This window comes from Bos indicus x Bos taurus, chromosome 7, assembly GCF_003369695.1.
Source record: "Bos indicus x Bos taurus breed Angus x Brahman F1 hybrid chromosome 7, Bos_hybrid_MaternalHap_v2.0, whole genome shotgun sequence".
NCBI lineage: Eukaryota > Metazoa > Chordata > Mammalia > Artiodactyla > Bovidae > Bos > Bos indicus x Bos taurus.
Window position 1 is genome coordinate 71,848,543 of NC_040082.1, and position 18,123 is coordinate 71,866,665.

The 18,123-nt window shown below is 38.4% G+C and overlaps 1 protein-coding gene across 8 annotated transcripts in view; it reads right to left on the bottom strand.

Moving 5' to 3' along the window:
• NSD1 (nuclear receptor binding SET domain protein 1) overlaps positions 1-18,123 on the bottom strand; it is a 153,453-nt gene that overhangs the window by 22,558 nt on the left and 112,772 nt on the right. For all 8 annotated transcript variants that reach the window (XM_027546876.1, XM_027546874.1, XM_027546878.1 and 5 more), the window contains 5 exons: positions 15,491-15,691; positions 13,554-13,733; positions 6,343-6,499; positions 3,953-4,158; positions 743-855 (listed from right to left, as the gene is read on the bottom strand). In XM_027546876.1, the coding sequence (XP_027402677.1) occupies positions 743-855; positions 3,953-4,158; positions 6,343-6,499; positions 13,554-13,733; positions 15,491-15,691 (857 nt within the window). The remainder of the gene's footprint in view (positions 1-742; positions 856-3,952; positions 4,159-6,342; positions 6,500-13,553; positions 13,734-15,490; positions 15,692-18,123) is intronic.

Sequence of the window (18,123 nt, forward strand, 5' to 3'; positions counted from 1 at the left end):
AAGATCCCTTGGAGAAGGAAATGGCACCCCACTCCAGTATTCTTGCCTGGAACATCCCATGGACAGAGGAACCTGGTAGGCTACAGTCCATGGGGTCGCAAAGAGTCGGACACGACTGAGCGACTTCACTTCACTTCAAATACTTCACTAAGATTTCTAATACGTTTGTTCCTCACTATTCCTTTATTTTTACCTCTGTAAATTCTTCATAAAAATGACTGAACAATTACAAATACACAAGGTCTACCAGACCCAGATGATAAATGACAATGACTCTTTTACCAAGTAGACTAGCATACCTAAGTACACTTAACATGAATTCTTGTGACTTTGGGAATTCTAGTCAGACTAGTCACCTAAAATATCTTTAGTATCAGCTACTACCAGAAGAAATTATCATGTGTATTATTCGCACTATCTCAGGGCCGTTTATCATTTTTTATCATGGCTCTTTGGTGCCTGCCATTCAAACCGCAAGATGTTGACTGTGAACAGAATCTATTCCATTCACTTTATGAAGACTTTCCAAAGCAACAATAAAACAGTATCATCAGACAGTTGATTTTATAAAATATCAATACAAACAATGTCCTAAAAATGGTCCTCTGGCACTTTGTTCTTGTATTCCTTTAAGCTCATGCCTCTACCTAAAAGCAACTGTGTTTGTGCTTCCAGTTCTCACCATGAACAGAGTGGGAAGGGGGCAACCTATCACATGGTCGCTCCTGAAGTCTGTTCTCACCTTTATATGTTTGTAAGGTGGTGGCTTCTTGTCATTCTTTCGATCTTCCTGCAGCTGTCTTAGCTCTTTTTGGGCCTTCAACTCCTCAAACCTTGCTGCAGCTTCCTGAAGAGCTAAGAAAACACAACACAGTCACTTTCTCTCTGGGTAGAGTGATTTTGCCTTTTCTCCATTATAAGTTGGAGAAAATTCATGTTTTAGACAAAAATCTAAGACATACATACAATTTCTATTTTCAAGTAAGTCACAGTCCCCAGGGTATTCATATATGGCATTAAAATAAAACATAACACATTACTCAATGGCCCTATATGGACTACCAGTTTCAAAGGAAAATTTAAAACAAAACAAAAACATAGTTAAATAATCTGAAAAAGCTCACATATAATATCTCCTAACAACAACCAGTCTGCATCCACTCAGCAATGTCACTGCCTAGAACCCCAATTCTTTTCCTCAGACCCCAATTTTCTGCTTCCACAAATTACGTGCCTCATAGGTGTCCAGAAAATATAGTGTGTTCCTTTGGAAGAAATGAAACTTGAAGTTTTCTTTTTCTTCCTATCTATTCTCTGGAACACCTAGCCTACTCTTCTTCTAAAACTCATTCTGTAAGTATCAGTGGTTATCCCAATACAGCTTCCTAGGTGGCATCAGTGGTAAAGAACCCGCCTGGCAATGCAGGAGACAGAAGAGACTTGGGTTTGATCCCTGAGTAGTAAAGATCCCCTGGAGGAGGGCATGGCAACCCATTCCAGGATTCTTGGCTGGAGAATGCCATAGACAGAGGAGCCTGACAGGCTGCAGTCCATGGGGCCACAATGAGTCAGACACAACTGAGTGACTAACACACACACACACACACCAACCCTAACACAAAGACAGATCTTCACAGCTCATCTTCATTCCAGTCCTGTACTTTCATATGTTTAAAAGACTGGAGTATCTGAAAAGTCCAACAAAAACCCTAAGAATCTCATTCTTCTCCACTTAAAATTTTAATTAATCACTCTTGATTCAGGTTAAAAACTCTGAAAAGAATTCCAAAATTTCCCAGTTTCTTCTGTTGCTCTCGCCATGATCTGTCAAAACAATAAAGAATATCTTCCCTCTGATTCACCCCTTCTTTCTCCATTTCCTCATTACCATCCAGCAGTTTATGTTGCCTGCAGTTGTTTCCTCCTTCCTTTATCCTATTATTTGGCATGTGCTACCTAGCTGATCTACTTACTGTCTAAATAATCTGAAAAAGCTAAATACCCATCATCCTCTCCGCCCCACGGACTAGTCCCTGTGACAGTCACATCATCTCTGCTTCAAACTACTAAAACAGCTATCTCATCGACATTTCTGGCTATATAGCCTCTCACTTTCCATGGTCCTGAAATTCTACTCAGACTGAGACTTATAAAAATCTGTTCTGACCATGTAACTAAACTACCTTATCAGTAAACAGTGGTACTCGCCCAACCCTACGCTTAAACTCTACCAAATACTTAGAGATCACTAACTCATCATGTTAGACTCAAGGTGCACTTTTACATACGCTGTCTTCTTGTTACATTTTAATGTAACTTTTTCATAGTCAGTGTAGTGGTTAAGAGTGTGGATTCTGAGGTCCAACTGCTAGAGTATGAAATCTTCCCATATCACTTACTGGCACAAGGACTTTGGGCAACAAATTAAACTTCCTTTTGGCCATGCCATGTAGCTCGTAGGATCTTGGTTCCCTGACCAGATACTGAACCTGGCCCCTCAGCAGTGAAAACACATTGTCCTAATCACCAGAGAATTTTCCCAATTTAACTTTTATGTGCCTCAGTTTCCTCATTAGAAGATAAAGATAATAGCATCTAACTTATAGGGTTGCCTCAAAGATTTAAAGTGGGAAAACAAACTTTGAATAGGGACTGGCAAACAAAAAATGGTAATTATCTTGAAAGCATCACTTAAGAAAGAAGTCATCCACGACTTCCATACTGTCATCCTCAGCACTGTTTTGCATGCTCTTGGTTGGCTCCCACAGCATAGCATGCACATTTCTGCCACAACACTCTCAAAGAACGACCATTTGACTGTGTCCTCCCACAAAACCTTGTGTTCCTTAAAGGCAGAGGCATCCAGCCAGCCGAAGTTCAAGGCATAGAGAGCAGAATCACAGAGCTTCAGCAGGCTCAGATTTGCAATATTTCCTACACTCCAACTTCAGCCCTAGCCTTGATGGTGGCCAGCTCTACACAGGCAAAGATGTTGGTCACTTGGTCCTTGACCACCTGAGAGTCTAAGGCTCAAGACCGAAACTCCTGTAGTATTAGTACTGACAGCCCATATCTGCACAGAAAGCACATTCCAACAGGTAAATGAGGACCCTTGAAATAACAGGAGGCAAACAAAACTTCTGTCAAACTTGTTCCTTATGTACATCATCTTCATTCCCCATCTAAGAAGTTCTACCTGCTTGGAATCTCTTCACCTCATTATGTAGACAAAATATTACACATCACTGTCCAAACATATTCAAATAATAAGAGATACCTGTATTGCCTTTTAAAGGACAGCTAAAGGAAGAAGCTAATTATCATCGATGGGATACCAACTATATGTGTTGCAGGCTGATTTTTATATTATCTCACTGAATTCTCAAAGCAACTCTTACTCATTACATAGGGAGAGATATCGATGTCAGACCCTCCTGGCCTCAAAAAAGCCTCTTCCCCTTCACTGCTAGGCCAGCTTAAAAAAAAACTCTTGATTTAGAAAATGTATGTGCTTTCACTATCTTACATTGTTCTAAAATTTTGGTTGAATTTCATTTCTTCTTAACAACAACAACAAAAAAAACAACTCTCCTTGGAACAAATGTAGCTCTGCTAGAGATTCTGGTCCTTGCCAAGCAAACTGAAGTATTTATTCTATAAAACAGTTCCAAAACTCCAGTACTTACTTGATGGGATGCTGATAAAACAGGATTGATAAGAAACACCCCTTAAGGAAATTCTAGTTAAGTAAAGGTTAGCTTCAAAAATACTGATTTATATGGGTCAACTTGTCTGCAAAATTCTATAGCTGCAGCCACATACTGCTCCAGAGGGTAGAACACAGCTGCTAATAGACTGTATATAAATTCTAAAACATTTAATGCAAACAGAGAGCAGATACTCAGGCAACAGAGATCTACATTGGCCTAAGAAACAAAAAAGATAAAGTTACCTTTTTTGTATGTCCCGTCGACTCCTTTGCCCATCTTATCCTTGCTGCTCACATCCCCCTCCATGTAAGGAAAGACTCGGGCCTGGTGAGTCCACAGATAGTCATTAGACCCAAAGAAGAGCACAGGGAACTCGCCTACATCATGTCTCATCTTGTCAATATTGGAAGGTACAGCTCGAGGATGGCAGATCTCAGCTGGCCACCACCTGGAAAATGTAAAAACAAGGAAGAAAACCTCTAGAAGGCTGCAAGGCACTAAAAAGAATCCTACTTTGGAGAGAGGAATAAACAATAGCAATGTCTCCCTAACCTACATTAATGTCTGACCCAGGGCATCCTTACAATATAACTAGAGAAGAAACAAGCAGTATGTGCCAAAAGCCTGGAGAGGCCGCCCTCACGCACATGCTCACAGACCCAAACATATGCCCTCAGATTGCTGTTCTACGTCAAGGAATGTATAATAGGAAGTAATTAGAGACATGGACAAAACTTTACGACTATAGTGTTCACTGAGGAATCTGAAAAAATGAAAATCTGTAAACAATTTAAATATTCAACATTAAGGGAATGATGGAAGTTGCTGTGGGACACTATACAACAAAATATAAATTGGCCTTTAAAGAGGGCAACTTTGAAAAATTACTAGAAGTATACAAAAATGGAACTCCCCAAATAATACCCCACCCCCATCAGCTTGGCAAAGCAAGCATATAAATTACAACAACAACCTTTAGGAAGACAATGCTATTCTACTGTGAGAATGCGGTAAATAAACTCCCGTGCATATATACCAAGAAACACAGACAAAATGTTTATAGTTCAAACATGAGAATACATAAATAAATAAATACACCACACTGCATGTAAACATAAAGGAACACTCTGGAAGAGTGAAATACAAATGAACCGAGCACTGCACTAACCATAATATCTAAGGAGCAAAAGAAGAAATAAAAAAACATGCTGCAAGAAAATACAGCAACAATTCCTTTATATAAAGGACTAAAACATATAGAATCAAACACACATATGGTAAATGTATACAGTCAGGCAAAGAAAAAACACAAAATGCAGTACTGCAGTTACTTCTAGGGATGGGGAGAGAAGACTCAGATAGGGGCAGAGAGGGAACCTCAAAGGTGCTATTTTTTTAAACTGGGAGGTACACACACAAGTATTTCTTTAAAATCATGCATGTTATTATATTTTTTGTGCACTCAACATCATGTGAAATTCCGGGCTGGATGACTCACAAGCTGGAATCAAGAGAGCTGGGAGAAAAATCAACAACCTCAGATATGCAGATGATAGCACCTTAATGGCAGAAAACGAAGAGGAACTAAAGAGCCTCTTAATGTGGGTGAAAGAGGAGACTGAAAAAGCTGGCTTAAAACTCAACATTCAAAAAAGATCATAGCATCCGGTCCCATCACTTCATGGCAAACAGATGGGGAAAAAGTGGAAACTGTGACAAATTTTCTTGGGCTCCAAAAGACTGCAGCCACAAAATTAAGAAACACTTGTTCCTTGGAAGAAAAGCTATGACAAATCTAGATAGCTATTAAAAAGCAGAGACATCACTTTGCCAGCAAGTCCATATAGTCAAAGCTATGGTTTTTTCAGTAGTCATGTACAGATATAAGAGTTGAACCATTAGAAGGCTGAGCACTGAAGAATTAATGCTTTCAAACTGTGGTGCTGGAGAAGACTCTCGAGAGTCCTATGGACTGCAAGGAGATCAAACCAGTCAACCCTAAAGGAAATCAACTCTGAATATTCACTGAAGGACTGATTGATACTGAAGCTTCAAAATTTTGGCCACTTGATGCAAAGAGCCAATTCACTTGAAAAGACCATGATGCTGGGAAAGATTGAAGGTAGGAGGAGAAGGGGATGACAGAGGATGAGATGGTTGGATGGCATCACCAACTCGATGGACATGAGTCTGAGCAAACTAGGAGATAGGGAAGGACAGGGAAGCCAGGCGTACTGCAGTTCATGGGGTCACAAAGAGCTGGACATGACTTAGTGACCAAACATCAACAATATGCAATACAAGTAATTTTAAAAAGAAAAAGCAACACATACAACTGGGTACAAATAACAATAGGTCAGTTATCTTGAAGGTGCATGTATTGGTGTGTCTGAAAGTAAATATGCCAAAATGTTAGCGATGCATCTTCATTGTTTGTGATATTATGGGTTTGTTTTCATTAATAAAGCTTCTACAGATGATATATAGTTTAGTATATAGTTTTTTTCTTTTATGATGGAAAGTTAATGGGGGAGTGGGTAAACCTTCTTTAATTAGGCCATTTATTTAAAAAGTTAAACACAAGAAACACAGGCTGGTGAAAGAACTGTCAGTCTCCTTCATGCTTACTCACCTGTATCTTCCAACTTTTACCCAGACAATTTCTCTGTAATGTGGCTTTTTGCCTGCCTTACAGTCATTGCAATACCAGTTTCCTTCAGGGATATCAATGTTCAGGCATTCACGATGAAAAGCAGCAGGGCAAGAATCACAACACAGAAGGCTGCCTCCTGTGGGAATCAAAAAATCTGGCACTCAGAATCACAAAGCTGCATACAAGGACCCAGCTGAAATAGGTTTTGCTCAGTTCCTAACCAATTATCCTGCAGCCCAGGGCTTGGTAATTTAATTAGTTATTTACAAAGACTTTTACATAAGAGTATTCCCTCTCCAATGTACTTGAACCATACCCCTGGGGATCTGTTAAGAGTCACAGCAAATCATGAGATCTTACTGGCAAAATTAGGTTAGGGCAATGAGGGCAGAAGTAAATCCCTAAAAGTCATGTATGTACACAACCCGCCTCCCCTCCAACTTCTTCCTCTTCATTAAAAGACAACACATTATAAATAAATATCAATGATACACAATGACCAGAGTATAAAGAGCACAAGCTTTAAGTGATATCAGATTTGAACTCTAAGACATATCAGTCTGGGGAATTCACTTTCCTTGCTGAACTTTAACTTCTTCAATGGTAAAGTATTTTCTGCAATGAACACTAAATAATCATACCTATCTGAGAACTAAATAAGAAAATTAATTGCCCCACAGTGCCTGGCACATTAGTAGTCTCTATAAGGTCAGTTCTTTCTCTTTTTTTTAAATTACTTTTTAATCATTTTTTGTTGGGTTCTCTCCTAACACCTTAAGGGCCCTTTGCAGAATAAACTTTATAAATGCATAAAATTAATACAAGAACATAGAATAAAATGAACAGAATGTTAGAACAAGACATTAGAATTATATACAGTCCTCTGTAACACACAAATAAGATCTAGCAGTAGTAATGACTGGACACAAGGTTTCAAGATATCTATAATAATATCTGATTTTTACTGGTGACAGAAATCACATGTACTACTGTGATTTTTTGCCTGAACTTCAGTTAGACATGAGATCTCCCCTTTCCTGCTAAGTTTTCAGATACCAGATTAATTACATACATTGCAACGAGAATGAATTTTCACTTCTTAAAAGATTTTTACTCAAAATGACTCAGTTTACATATCTGAATGTGAAACATCATGGTTACAGATAAAGAATTTCAGGTAAAGAGATTTCACGTATACGTAATATGATAAATGCCTTATTTATCTCATGCCAGAAACTAGCATGTTCAAACACGATAGACTCAAACATGTAATTCCAAGTTTCATCCTGAAGAGATAATGAAGGACAAAGCCATAAGCAAGGTATACATGTGCATCTTCCTGGTTTAACTGTGCTTCTTTTCCCACATAAAAATCTATGAAAAACTTACTTTTGTGACACCATCCTCAAATGATTTCTACTGGGCCTTTCCTTTTCTCAATAAAACAAGTTTTGGGGCATTTGTTTTGTTGCGTCCAGAAATGTGCTTTTAAGACCCAACTCTGGCTTCAACTAGAGAAAATCTCCTGTTTTGTACACTGGAGTTCAGATTCAGAATAAGGCTTCATTTCATAAGAGGTTCTGTTGCTACAAAACAAGTTTCCAGAACTTGTTTATTTAACACATATAGTCTGTACTCTATGCTCTCAAAAGTCATATTTGGCTATCCTTGTACATTTTATGGAGAGGGCAATGGCACCCCACTCCAGTACTCTTGCCTGGAAAATCCCATGGACGGAGGAGCCTGGTGGGCTGCAGTTCATGGGGCTGCTAAGAGTCAGATATGACTGAGCGACTTCACTTTCACTTTTCACTTTCATGCACTGGAGAAGGAAATGGCAATCCACTCCAGTGTTCTTGCCTGGAGAATCCCAGGGACGGGGGAGCCTGGTGGGCTGCCGTCTATGCAGTTGCACAGAGTCGGACACGACTGAAGTGACTTAGCAGTAGCAGTAGTAGTGCATTTTATAGATGGTATAAACAGTCAGCACAAGACATAGAGTCACATGAGTTTAACCACCCCAATAATGGAATACCCTCTAGAAAATTCCTCTCTATGCTTATGTATCTGCTGAGTCAAAATTTAATAACATGCTAATTACATGGCCTTTGTAAAACAGAAAAAAAAATCCACCTTTTATTCACCTGATATTCATGACAACTACAAAATATATACAATAAGGCATTTGAATTAGGGCTTCAAAGAAGGCATGGGAAAAAAAGTCTGGATTGAAGAATAACCAGTGATGAAAGGCCAAGGGTGGGAAGCACAACAGTTTTGCTGGGAAGGACGTAATGGGATGAGCTAAGGGAGGATATGAAAAGAAACTGACAGGATTACTCTGGGTGATGAATGGGAGACAAGCAGGAGGATCTGTCTGGTGGGAGTAAAGGAAACACATAGGAAAAAGAGAGGAAGAAAAGAAGGAAAATCACATGAACCATCTTAAGAAACCAAAAGATGAAAAGATGGTATTTGGTGCAATAAGGTAAAAGAAAATAAAGTGTAAATAGATTCTTGAATCCTAGTAATAGATTACTTTCTAATTTATGATTTACCATATTATTACCCTAACACTGATAACCACCTTCAGTTTTCTCCTACACATGGACAAAAAAAAAATGACTTAAGACTACTCTTTCCTTGTCTTGTAACAGCAGGATAATCTTAGATACTCAGGCCTTTTAATAAAACAGTTTGCCAATTACATGGCCTTGGTAGAAAAATCTTCCAGGAACATGTTATAATCTTGAAAAATAAGGAGATTCCCAGCGAACTTTTGTTGATATGGGCTAAAAATAGTATTAATTCATTAAAAAGTAACAATGAACCTATTATGTTAACATTAAGTAACACTTTAATGGATAACTTGGTGATTGTGAATAGTGCTGCTATGAATATTGGGATGCATGTATCTTTTCAAATTAGAGTTTTCATCTTTTTTTGGACACATGCCCAGGAGTGGGACTGCTGGATCATATGATTAACTCTATTTTTCGTTTCATAAGGAACGTGCTTCAGAAGATAAAGACTCTGCCTGCAATGCTAGGAGACCCGGGTTTGATCACTGGGTCAGGAAGATCCCCTGGAAAAAGAAATGGCAACCCATTCCAGTATTCTTGCCTGGAAAAGTCCATGGACAGAGGAGCCTGGTGGGTTACAGTCCATGGGGTAACAAAGAGTCGGACACGACTGAGTAAACATTCTATGCTGTTCTCCATACACCAATTTACATTTCTACCAATAGTGTAAAAGAGTTCCCTTTTCTCCACATTCTCTTCAGCATTTATTATTTGCAGACCTACGATTTTGATCAATGGCCATCATACTTTTTTGCAAATATTTTTTTACTTGAATTTCTTGCAAAATGTGATCTGGTGAAGAAAATCTGGTCTCTCACAAATGAACAGTTAGAGAAAGGGTACTGTAATTCTCCTTCTTTGATACTATACACTAAAACCTCACAGGGTAAACCTTAGTTGGTGTCAACTCTGAAACTATAACAATAAACTTTCAGTACTATTACATTAAAATTCATTGATCTGTCTTGCACTTTGAATGGATCCTTTACATATGCCTGGTTTTTTAACATCATGCATTGTTCCTATGGAAAATATTAGTTAACTGAGTCTGGCAGATCTTCCAAATATTTTTAATACTTATTTCTATTTATTTGGCTGCACAAGGTCTTAGTTGTGGCACACTGGATCATCAATCTTCACTGTGACATGTGAACTCTCAGTTATGGCATGTGGGACCTTGTTCCCTGAAGAGGGATTGAATTTGCGGCCCCTGCACTGAGAGCATGGGACCAACAGACCACCAGGGAAGTCCCAGACCTTCCATATTCTGACCTGTTTCATTACATACTACTAAAATGTCACATTTATTAGTGTCACCGTGATCTCATCAGTAAATACTAGGAAGTCATTAAGCTCAGAGTCAGTAGGTATAGGTTTTCCAAAATTCTAATTTCCACCAAAGAACTCAAATTTTATCATTGGCAACACTTTGTCAGTTGTTTTCCCTTGAATTGACATGCTCATTTTTATCCATTCCAAGAAAATATCTGACAAATATCCAAGAATGAAGAGCCATGGTTTTTCAGTAATTTTTAAGACTAAAAATGGTGTTCCACAAACAAGGCAGGTAGTTCAGATTGCAACTCAATTACATGAATGCTTAACTTTAGATCATGATCAGTATGCAACAGAACTGCTTTATGTATACCTAAAACCACATCTATGTGAGAGTTGATATTTAATAAACTTTACTTACTTTTTGCATCACTGATTCGATGGACGTGAGTTTGAGTGAACTCCGGGAGTTGGTGATGGACAGGGAGGCCTGGTGTGCTGCAATTCATGGGGTCGCAAAGAGTCGGACAAGACTGAGCGACTGAACTGAATTGAACTGAACTGAACTTACTTTTTAAAATCAAAGACATTGTGGGACTTCCCTGGTGGTCCAATGGTTAAGCCTCTGTGGTCCCAATGCAAGGGGCCTGGGTTCGATCCCTGTTCAGTGAACTAGATCCTGCATGCAGAACTAAAGAGCCCGCATACTGCAACTAAGACCCAGTGCAGCCAAATAAGGAAATAAATATTTTTAAAAACTAAATAAATAAAATCAAGGATACTGTTACGTGAAACTTCCATGTTTTTACTGCAAGTGGGTAAGTGACACAGAACACAGTTACTGCTTTTACTTGTACAGTTTAGAACCACCACCTGGATTTGTGTTAAGGTGTTGGTAGTTTTACTATTGGCTATATACCACCAGTGCAAATGTCAACAAAGTAAAAAAGGCAAGTAACATCTAGGAATTATTATGAAAAGAGCTATGATGTCATGAAGGCTTCTGAACGTGTCTCTGGGTCCTCTCCACTTCCCAAGGATTCATGGCTCACATTTTCAGAGCCACTGCTACAGCTACTATGTTTTCTTGGGTACTCATTACTATGCCACAACTTAAGACTGCCATCACACAGAAACCACACTACTTTTGAAACCATCTCATACTACTTATGTAATTAAAAACAGTCTAGTGCTAAAGCTGTTTTATCTCCCCATTTTCATGAAACATGGAAAAGTTTTGGAGCCTGCATTTCAGCCTCTCAGACAGATGTCTACCTTTTCATTCTAAGAGACAAGACAATCACAAAGCTAACATGTCTAAAACCAAATCCAGCACAATCCTTTGTGCAGTAAAATATCCATAACTACATAAAAATTCCATTTCTACCCGAATGATTGCATTTAATACTCTATTTATTCTATATTAGCACCATAACTTAAGGATGTATTGATGCAAACCCTAGTCATGTTACATAAATCTTAAGAGCAACAACAACAAAGTCCTGATTGACCATTTTCCATTACATAAAGCAGTCATAAAACTTTTTTTGGCTTTAGCACTCTTTAGTATATACAAATTTTTCAAAAGGGATGCTAATTCAAATACAAATGCTGACTCTTAAAAATTAATCCCTCAGAATGTTTGCAACCAGTCAAATTTTCATGCAATTGTATCACCAGTAAGTAGATCTTAAGAAATAGAAAAGTCAAGAAAATTGTTTCCCTCAAATTACTAACCAACAAATTTTAGTCAATTTGAGAAGGAAATAAAAAAACTAGATAAAAGGATGTTGGTACCACCCTCAACACTAAAAATTAGTAGAGTAATATCCTTAAAAGTTTTAGAAAAAGAACAAGTGGCCAACAATCTTATAGTAGCCCAATGTATGCTTCTAGAACAGAGGTAAAAGTTGAACAGTCTCAAGCAGAGAAACGCAGGCCTCCTGGGTGCTTCTCAGAAGTCTGGCCAACTAAGAGAAAAATTGAAATAAGGAATTCAGAACTATAAGCACCACAGTAAACAGACTGGTGGAGTACTAAATATTCCACTTAATGTAACTAGCAAAAATCAGGCTGTGTTTAAGAAGGAAAATATTGATTCTGCTCTAAATTAGAAGTTAAGTATGTTTTAAGTAGGGGATGTAGGGGAGATACAGATAAAGGCATATAACTTATTCTTCCTTCATAGAAAACTTTATAGAAACTAATATATGTTATAGTGAGGAAATATTTAACAGAAGTTCATAAATTCTTTTACTTTCCCCTTATTTATTCCCTTTTAAATATAAAATTGATTTTAAAAAACCACACACAATCACGTAACACCATCTTCTAGAGCTATTTCTATCCAAACTTCTGCCCCTTCTACTTACTTATATGCACCTCTGTCTGGAGTGTTATGACCTAATATTAAGCAATGTTTTTTTCTGATATAGGACTTGGGGCTATTCAGGGTTTTTAAAATTTCTTATTTACTTCCAATTTATTTTTTACTCGCCTCCACCTTTACTGAGATATAATTAACATATAATATTGTGTACATTTAAAATGAACAACATATATGTACTTGATATGTATATATACTGTGAAAAGATTACCACAATAATATGAGGTAACACATTCAATACCTCACGGACTTCCCTGGTGGTGTGGGGTTAAGAATCCACTTGCCAGCGCCAGGGATGCAGGTGTGATCCCTGGTTCAGGAAGATTCCACATGTCGCGGGCCAACTAAGCCCCATGTGCCACAACTACTGAAGCCTGTGTGCTCTAGAGTCTGCACGCTGCAACTGTTGAGCCTGTGCTCCACAACAAGAGAAGCCACTGCACCACAAGAGAGCGCAGCATGCAGCAACAAAGACCCAGCACAGCCAAAAATGAAAAACACCTCAAACAGTTACAATTTTAATCAGTGTGTCTGTGTGAATTTAAGATCTGATTTCCCAGCAACTTTCAAAAATATAGTATCATTAACTATAGTCACACACACACACACAAAAACTATAGTCACAATATTGTACATTATATCCCCTAAATTTATTCATTTGACAACAATCTCAAATTTTCCAAGAATGACTTTGTTTTTCTCTTAATCTTTTTAATTGTTTCAACTGTTTATCATTTTGTTAAAATTAAATCATTATTCAAAATAACAAAAAAAAAACTTCTCCCTATTAGGGAACAAAACCACTATACTGTTATCAGTAATTCAGGACATCATTTCCCAATATAGTTTCTAGTGGCAATGGAAGAAAACTATATATTTGTTGCAATTTAACACTGCTAAATTAATCTCTCTTTACACTATCCATACAGCAACAAGTTAAGTCTTACCTTCAGAGCACACAAAACACCAGCTAACATTAACATGCTCATGATTTCGGCAGCCACGCCTAGGGGTAAAGTGATTAGGGCAGATGATGCTATTGGATGCAAGGATCTTTGACCCAGCAGCCAGGCAAAAGTCATTGGCATGGTATGCCACTGGGCAGCGGACACAGCGCATCAGTCGACCTAAAAATACAAGAAGCAGAAAAACCAGGGAGGGACAAAAGAAAAAGAGATTAAGTATAAAGACAATGTGAGTGTAAGTATAAAAGCAATGTTATTCAAGTCTATTTGCTAGCACTGGGAAAATGACACAAACAAATGGAAGCACTACTAGGTCAAGAGATCTTAAACACTCAATTCTCTATGAAAAAGCTGAGATGGAAACCATACAACAAACAGCCTTAAGGAGTCAAAGACACCACAACAGTAAGCAAGCCTGCTTCAGCAAGGATAAGCCGTACTCAAACCGCTGTCCTGACTCTTTGGAAAATGGAATCAGCTGCAGACTAAACAGTGGTGGTACGTGTGTATATGATCAGACTAAAAGACCAGATAGTAGAAACATTAATGGTTGCTTTTGTTGACTTTTACTCTGTGATTCTTTTAGATGAATGAACCTCTCTACCTCAAACCCACTTGAGATATATCTTCTAACGTACTTTACCAACTAAAAACCATTACCAAGTCACCTGAATGCAATCTGCAATAGCAAATGAGAAGGGGAAAGTAGCTGATGGTTAAATTGCAATTTTGGTCAAGAACGTTATGGTATCTACAGGGCCAGGAAATCATCTACAGAAGGTACTGCCAGTCTGCTTAAAAGAAAAGCCAACACTGCTGCATTTTTCCTGCTCAGTCCCCATAGGGAGAAGGGAGGCTCTTTGGGCAAATAAGGATTTAATAGTAGAGACACTATATTTGACTTTCAGTGAAATCAGTAAGAGACCCACTATTACTAAGCAGAAAGAATTTAGACACTTGAGTTTACCTGTGCCCACATATAGTTTGGAAAGCTCAGCTCTCAGCCTAAGTATGACAGACTAAAAAATTTTCAGGATAGGAATTTCCATTTTCAAAAATAAAACCAATCAGCACAAAATAAATTCTGCCCTATATCATGTCCGAATGATATCACATCTGGTAGCCACAGATACAGGGCCCACAGGAGAAGAATACATTTTATTCTAATGGAGGAGGACATCCAGCAGAGGGAACTCCCTACCAGTCCAGTGGTTAGGACACTGCACGTTCAGTACCCAGGGCACACGTTCAATCCCTGGTTGGGAAACTAAGATCCCACAAGCTGCATGGTGCAGTCAAAACATGTAAGATATCCAGCAGAACACCTTTGCAAACTAAATGTCACTTGAGTTCCAAATATTTACTGGGCTTCCCTGGTGGCACAGTGGATAAAAATTCACCTGCCAATGTAAGGGAAAGATTTGATCCCTAGTTCTGGGAAGATTCTAAATGTCAGGGAACAACTAAGCCCACGTTCCACAACTACTGAGGCTGCACTCTGGAGGATACGAGCTGCAACCGCTGAGCCTATGTGCCACAACTACTGACATCCATGCACCTAGAGCCTGGGCTCTGCAACAAGAGAAGCCACTGCAATGAAAAGCCTGTGCACTGAAATGAAGAGCAGACCCTGCTTGTCACAACTAGAGATATCTGTGCAAAGCCAACGAAGACCCAGCACAGCCATAAATATATAAATATTTTAAAGCTACTACGTAATGCCAGGGCTCCAAAAAGCACATGTAAAAATGTGGTGGCTGCTAGACTTGTCTATTATTCTCTGACCTCTCACGGTAGATGCTGGTACGCTAACAAAAGCTAGACGCCATGAAGATAGATAATAGATTCCATCTGGAAACATCCACTGCCAACGAAGCTGAGGTTCTGTAATTAGATTGGCCCACACAAGAAACACATACCTTTAGACGCAGAAACACTGGCTGGATTGGCAGCATGGCAGGTAGTACATATGTGGAGGGAACACCGGAAGCCCTTGTTCTGCATCACGGTGGGTGGGTACTTCTGGACGCACTCTTCATGGTAAAACTTTCCACATAAGGGCAGAAGGCACCTTTTCACATCTTCCCCACTCTGCTTGCATACAAAACAGGTATGTATTCCTAGGAAACAGAAAGAAAACAAATTAATATAAAACATGAGGATTCACTCAATGCTAACCCATTAGGTGGAGAGTTAGTGAGTACACAATTACGCATGAAATTCCAGCATGGGGTGGGGATGGAAGGTTGCCCACACCACAAAGCAACTCTCGGACACCAGCTGGTATCCTGCAGTTCAACTCAATTCTGACACTATCAACTTGGAGGTAGTATCAGATTCCTCAGGTTAAATAAGGGCTCAGTCCTATAAGACTGTCCTCCACATCCACTCTTTCAGACACCAGTTTTAAGACAAGGTTGTCATCTGCACTTCTGACCAACTGGCTATAAATCAAATGCTGGGTTCGATTACCTTGCTCAGGTGGCTCATAGAACTCAGAGAATCATTTTACTTACTAGATCATCAGTTTACTAAAAAAGAATATAATTCAGGAACAGCTAGATAAAAGAAATACACAGAACAAGGTATGGGGAAAGGGCTCAGAGCTTCCAGGCTCTCTCTAGGCATGTCACATTCCCCTAATCTCTATGTGTTCACCAACCCAGAAGCTCTCCAAACCCCATGCTTTTGAGGTTCAATGGAGGCCACATTACTTAGGCATGATTGATTAGATCACAGGCAACTGAGGACTAATCCAACCTCTAGCACTCTCCCCTCCAAAAAAGTCAGGGGGATATGGATCCCTTTAATCATACGATTGGTTCTCCTGGCAATCAGCTCCCATCCTTTAGGAAGATCCAAAAGTCATCTCATTAACATTAAAAAAAAAAAGGGACAAACATCTTTATAGCTCTCATCACTTAGGAAATTTCAAGTGTTTTAGGACCTCTGTACCAGAAACTGGACAAAGACCAAATATGTATTTATTTAAAATCATAATATCACAGTAAAGAACGTTATAAGACTGGTCAGGATGACAACGTGAACCCACTGAACAATCTTAGTGTTATTATTAAGTAGAAATTTTAATACACACTTGCTGAAGTGATGTAACAGGAAGTATACATCCCCCACAAAGTACTCTTGCCAAAAGAAAGCTGACCTGACCTAACCCAGCCTCCAGATCTAACTACACGTTTCTGGGAAATATGGAGGATAGATGAACAAATTAAAAAGATACATTAAGGATATATCAACCAAATTTAGAATATGGAAAACTTAGCAGACAAAGGTGCTGTTCCAAGAAATAAAGAATACTAAAAATGGGTGAAGGGCCCCTGAAATATGTGCAGGTATTTGGGTCCAGCTATAAGGTTCGTCATGTAGGGGTGACAGGTAAGGTATGGTTTAGCACAGGTGCAACAGGGAAAGCACAGGTGCATACTAAGCACTTAAAATGGGACTAGTCCAAACTGAGATGTGTAGTCAGTGTCAATACACACTGGAGCTTGAAGACCTGGCAAGCAAAAAAGAATGGAAAAAATTTCAGTCATTTCCATATTAACACATTATTGACTGAAGACAATGTAACACCATGGGCATTACCTTCTGCAAAAATTCCCCAGTCAATAATGTGTTAATTATATTTTTTAATATACTGGACTAAATAAAACATATACTTCTCTTGTGGAAAAAAAAATCAGGTGAGGGGAATGATACTGTTGTAGACTAAGAGAAATTCAAGAGATGAATTTTTTTTTTTATCAAAAAATACAATACAGGGACCTTATTTGGATCTCGATTCAAAACACTATATAACAATATATTCAAAGACAAAGTGGGAAAATCTGAAAGTGGGATTGAGTAGCTGAAGACACACAGGAGTTACTGTTTATACTGGATATTATTTAAGTTTAAAAAAAAATATGCTAGTTACATATATTTTGAGTAAAATGAGGCCAAATGTTGTAATTACTGAAGCTAAGTGATGAGTACATTCAATCTTTTATACCTTTATCTTTTATAGTTTTCTCTCTACTTCTGTGTATGTCTGAGGAATTCTGTAATAAAAAATTTAAGACAGAAAAAAAAAATCTACCTCTCTCTGAGAAGCAGCATAATATAAGGGAAACAGCCCAGGTTTGAGAGGCAAGACAGACTTGAACATGAAGCCTGCTTTTGGCACTTGCTGGAAATAGGAACATATTAAAATTACCCACTTAAAATCTTTATAAATAGTGATATCACCCAAATAATAATGATTTTATGAAAAAAATCTTAAATAAGTATTTGAAAAGAAGCTATCTACTTGCCTGATGTTGAATAACTGGCAGCCAATACTGAAGTGGAGTAACCTAAGTTATGGTGTGTTCATCCTACTACAGGAAAACAGGGTGAGCCAAGTAAGAAATGACTCCTTTATGCTTACTCTATTCACCTTTACTTAAACTAGGGTAAAATTTTCTTCATTCAAAAATAATAACCTTGGATTTCCCTATGGTCCAGTGGTTAAGAATGTGCCTGCCAATGCAAGAGACATGGATTCGATCCC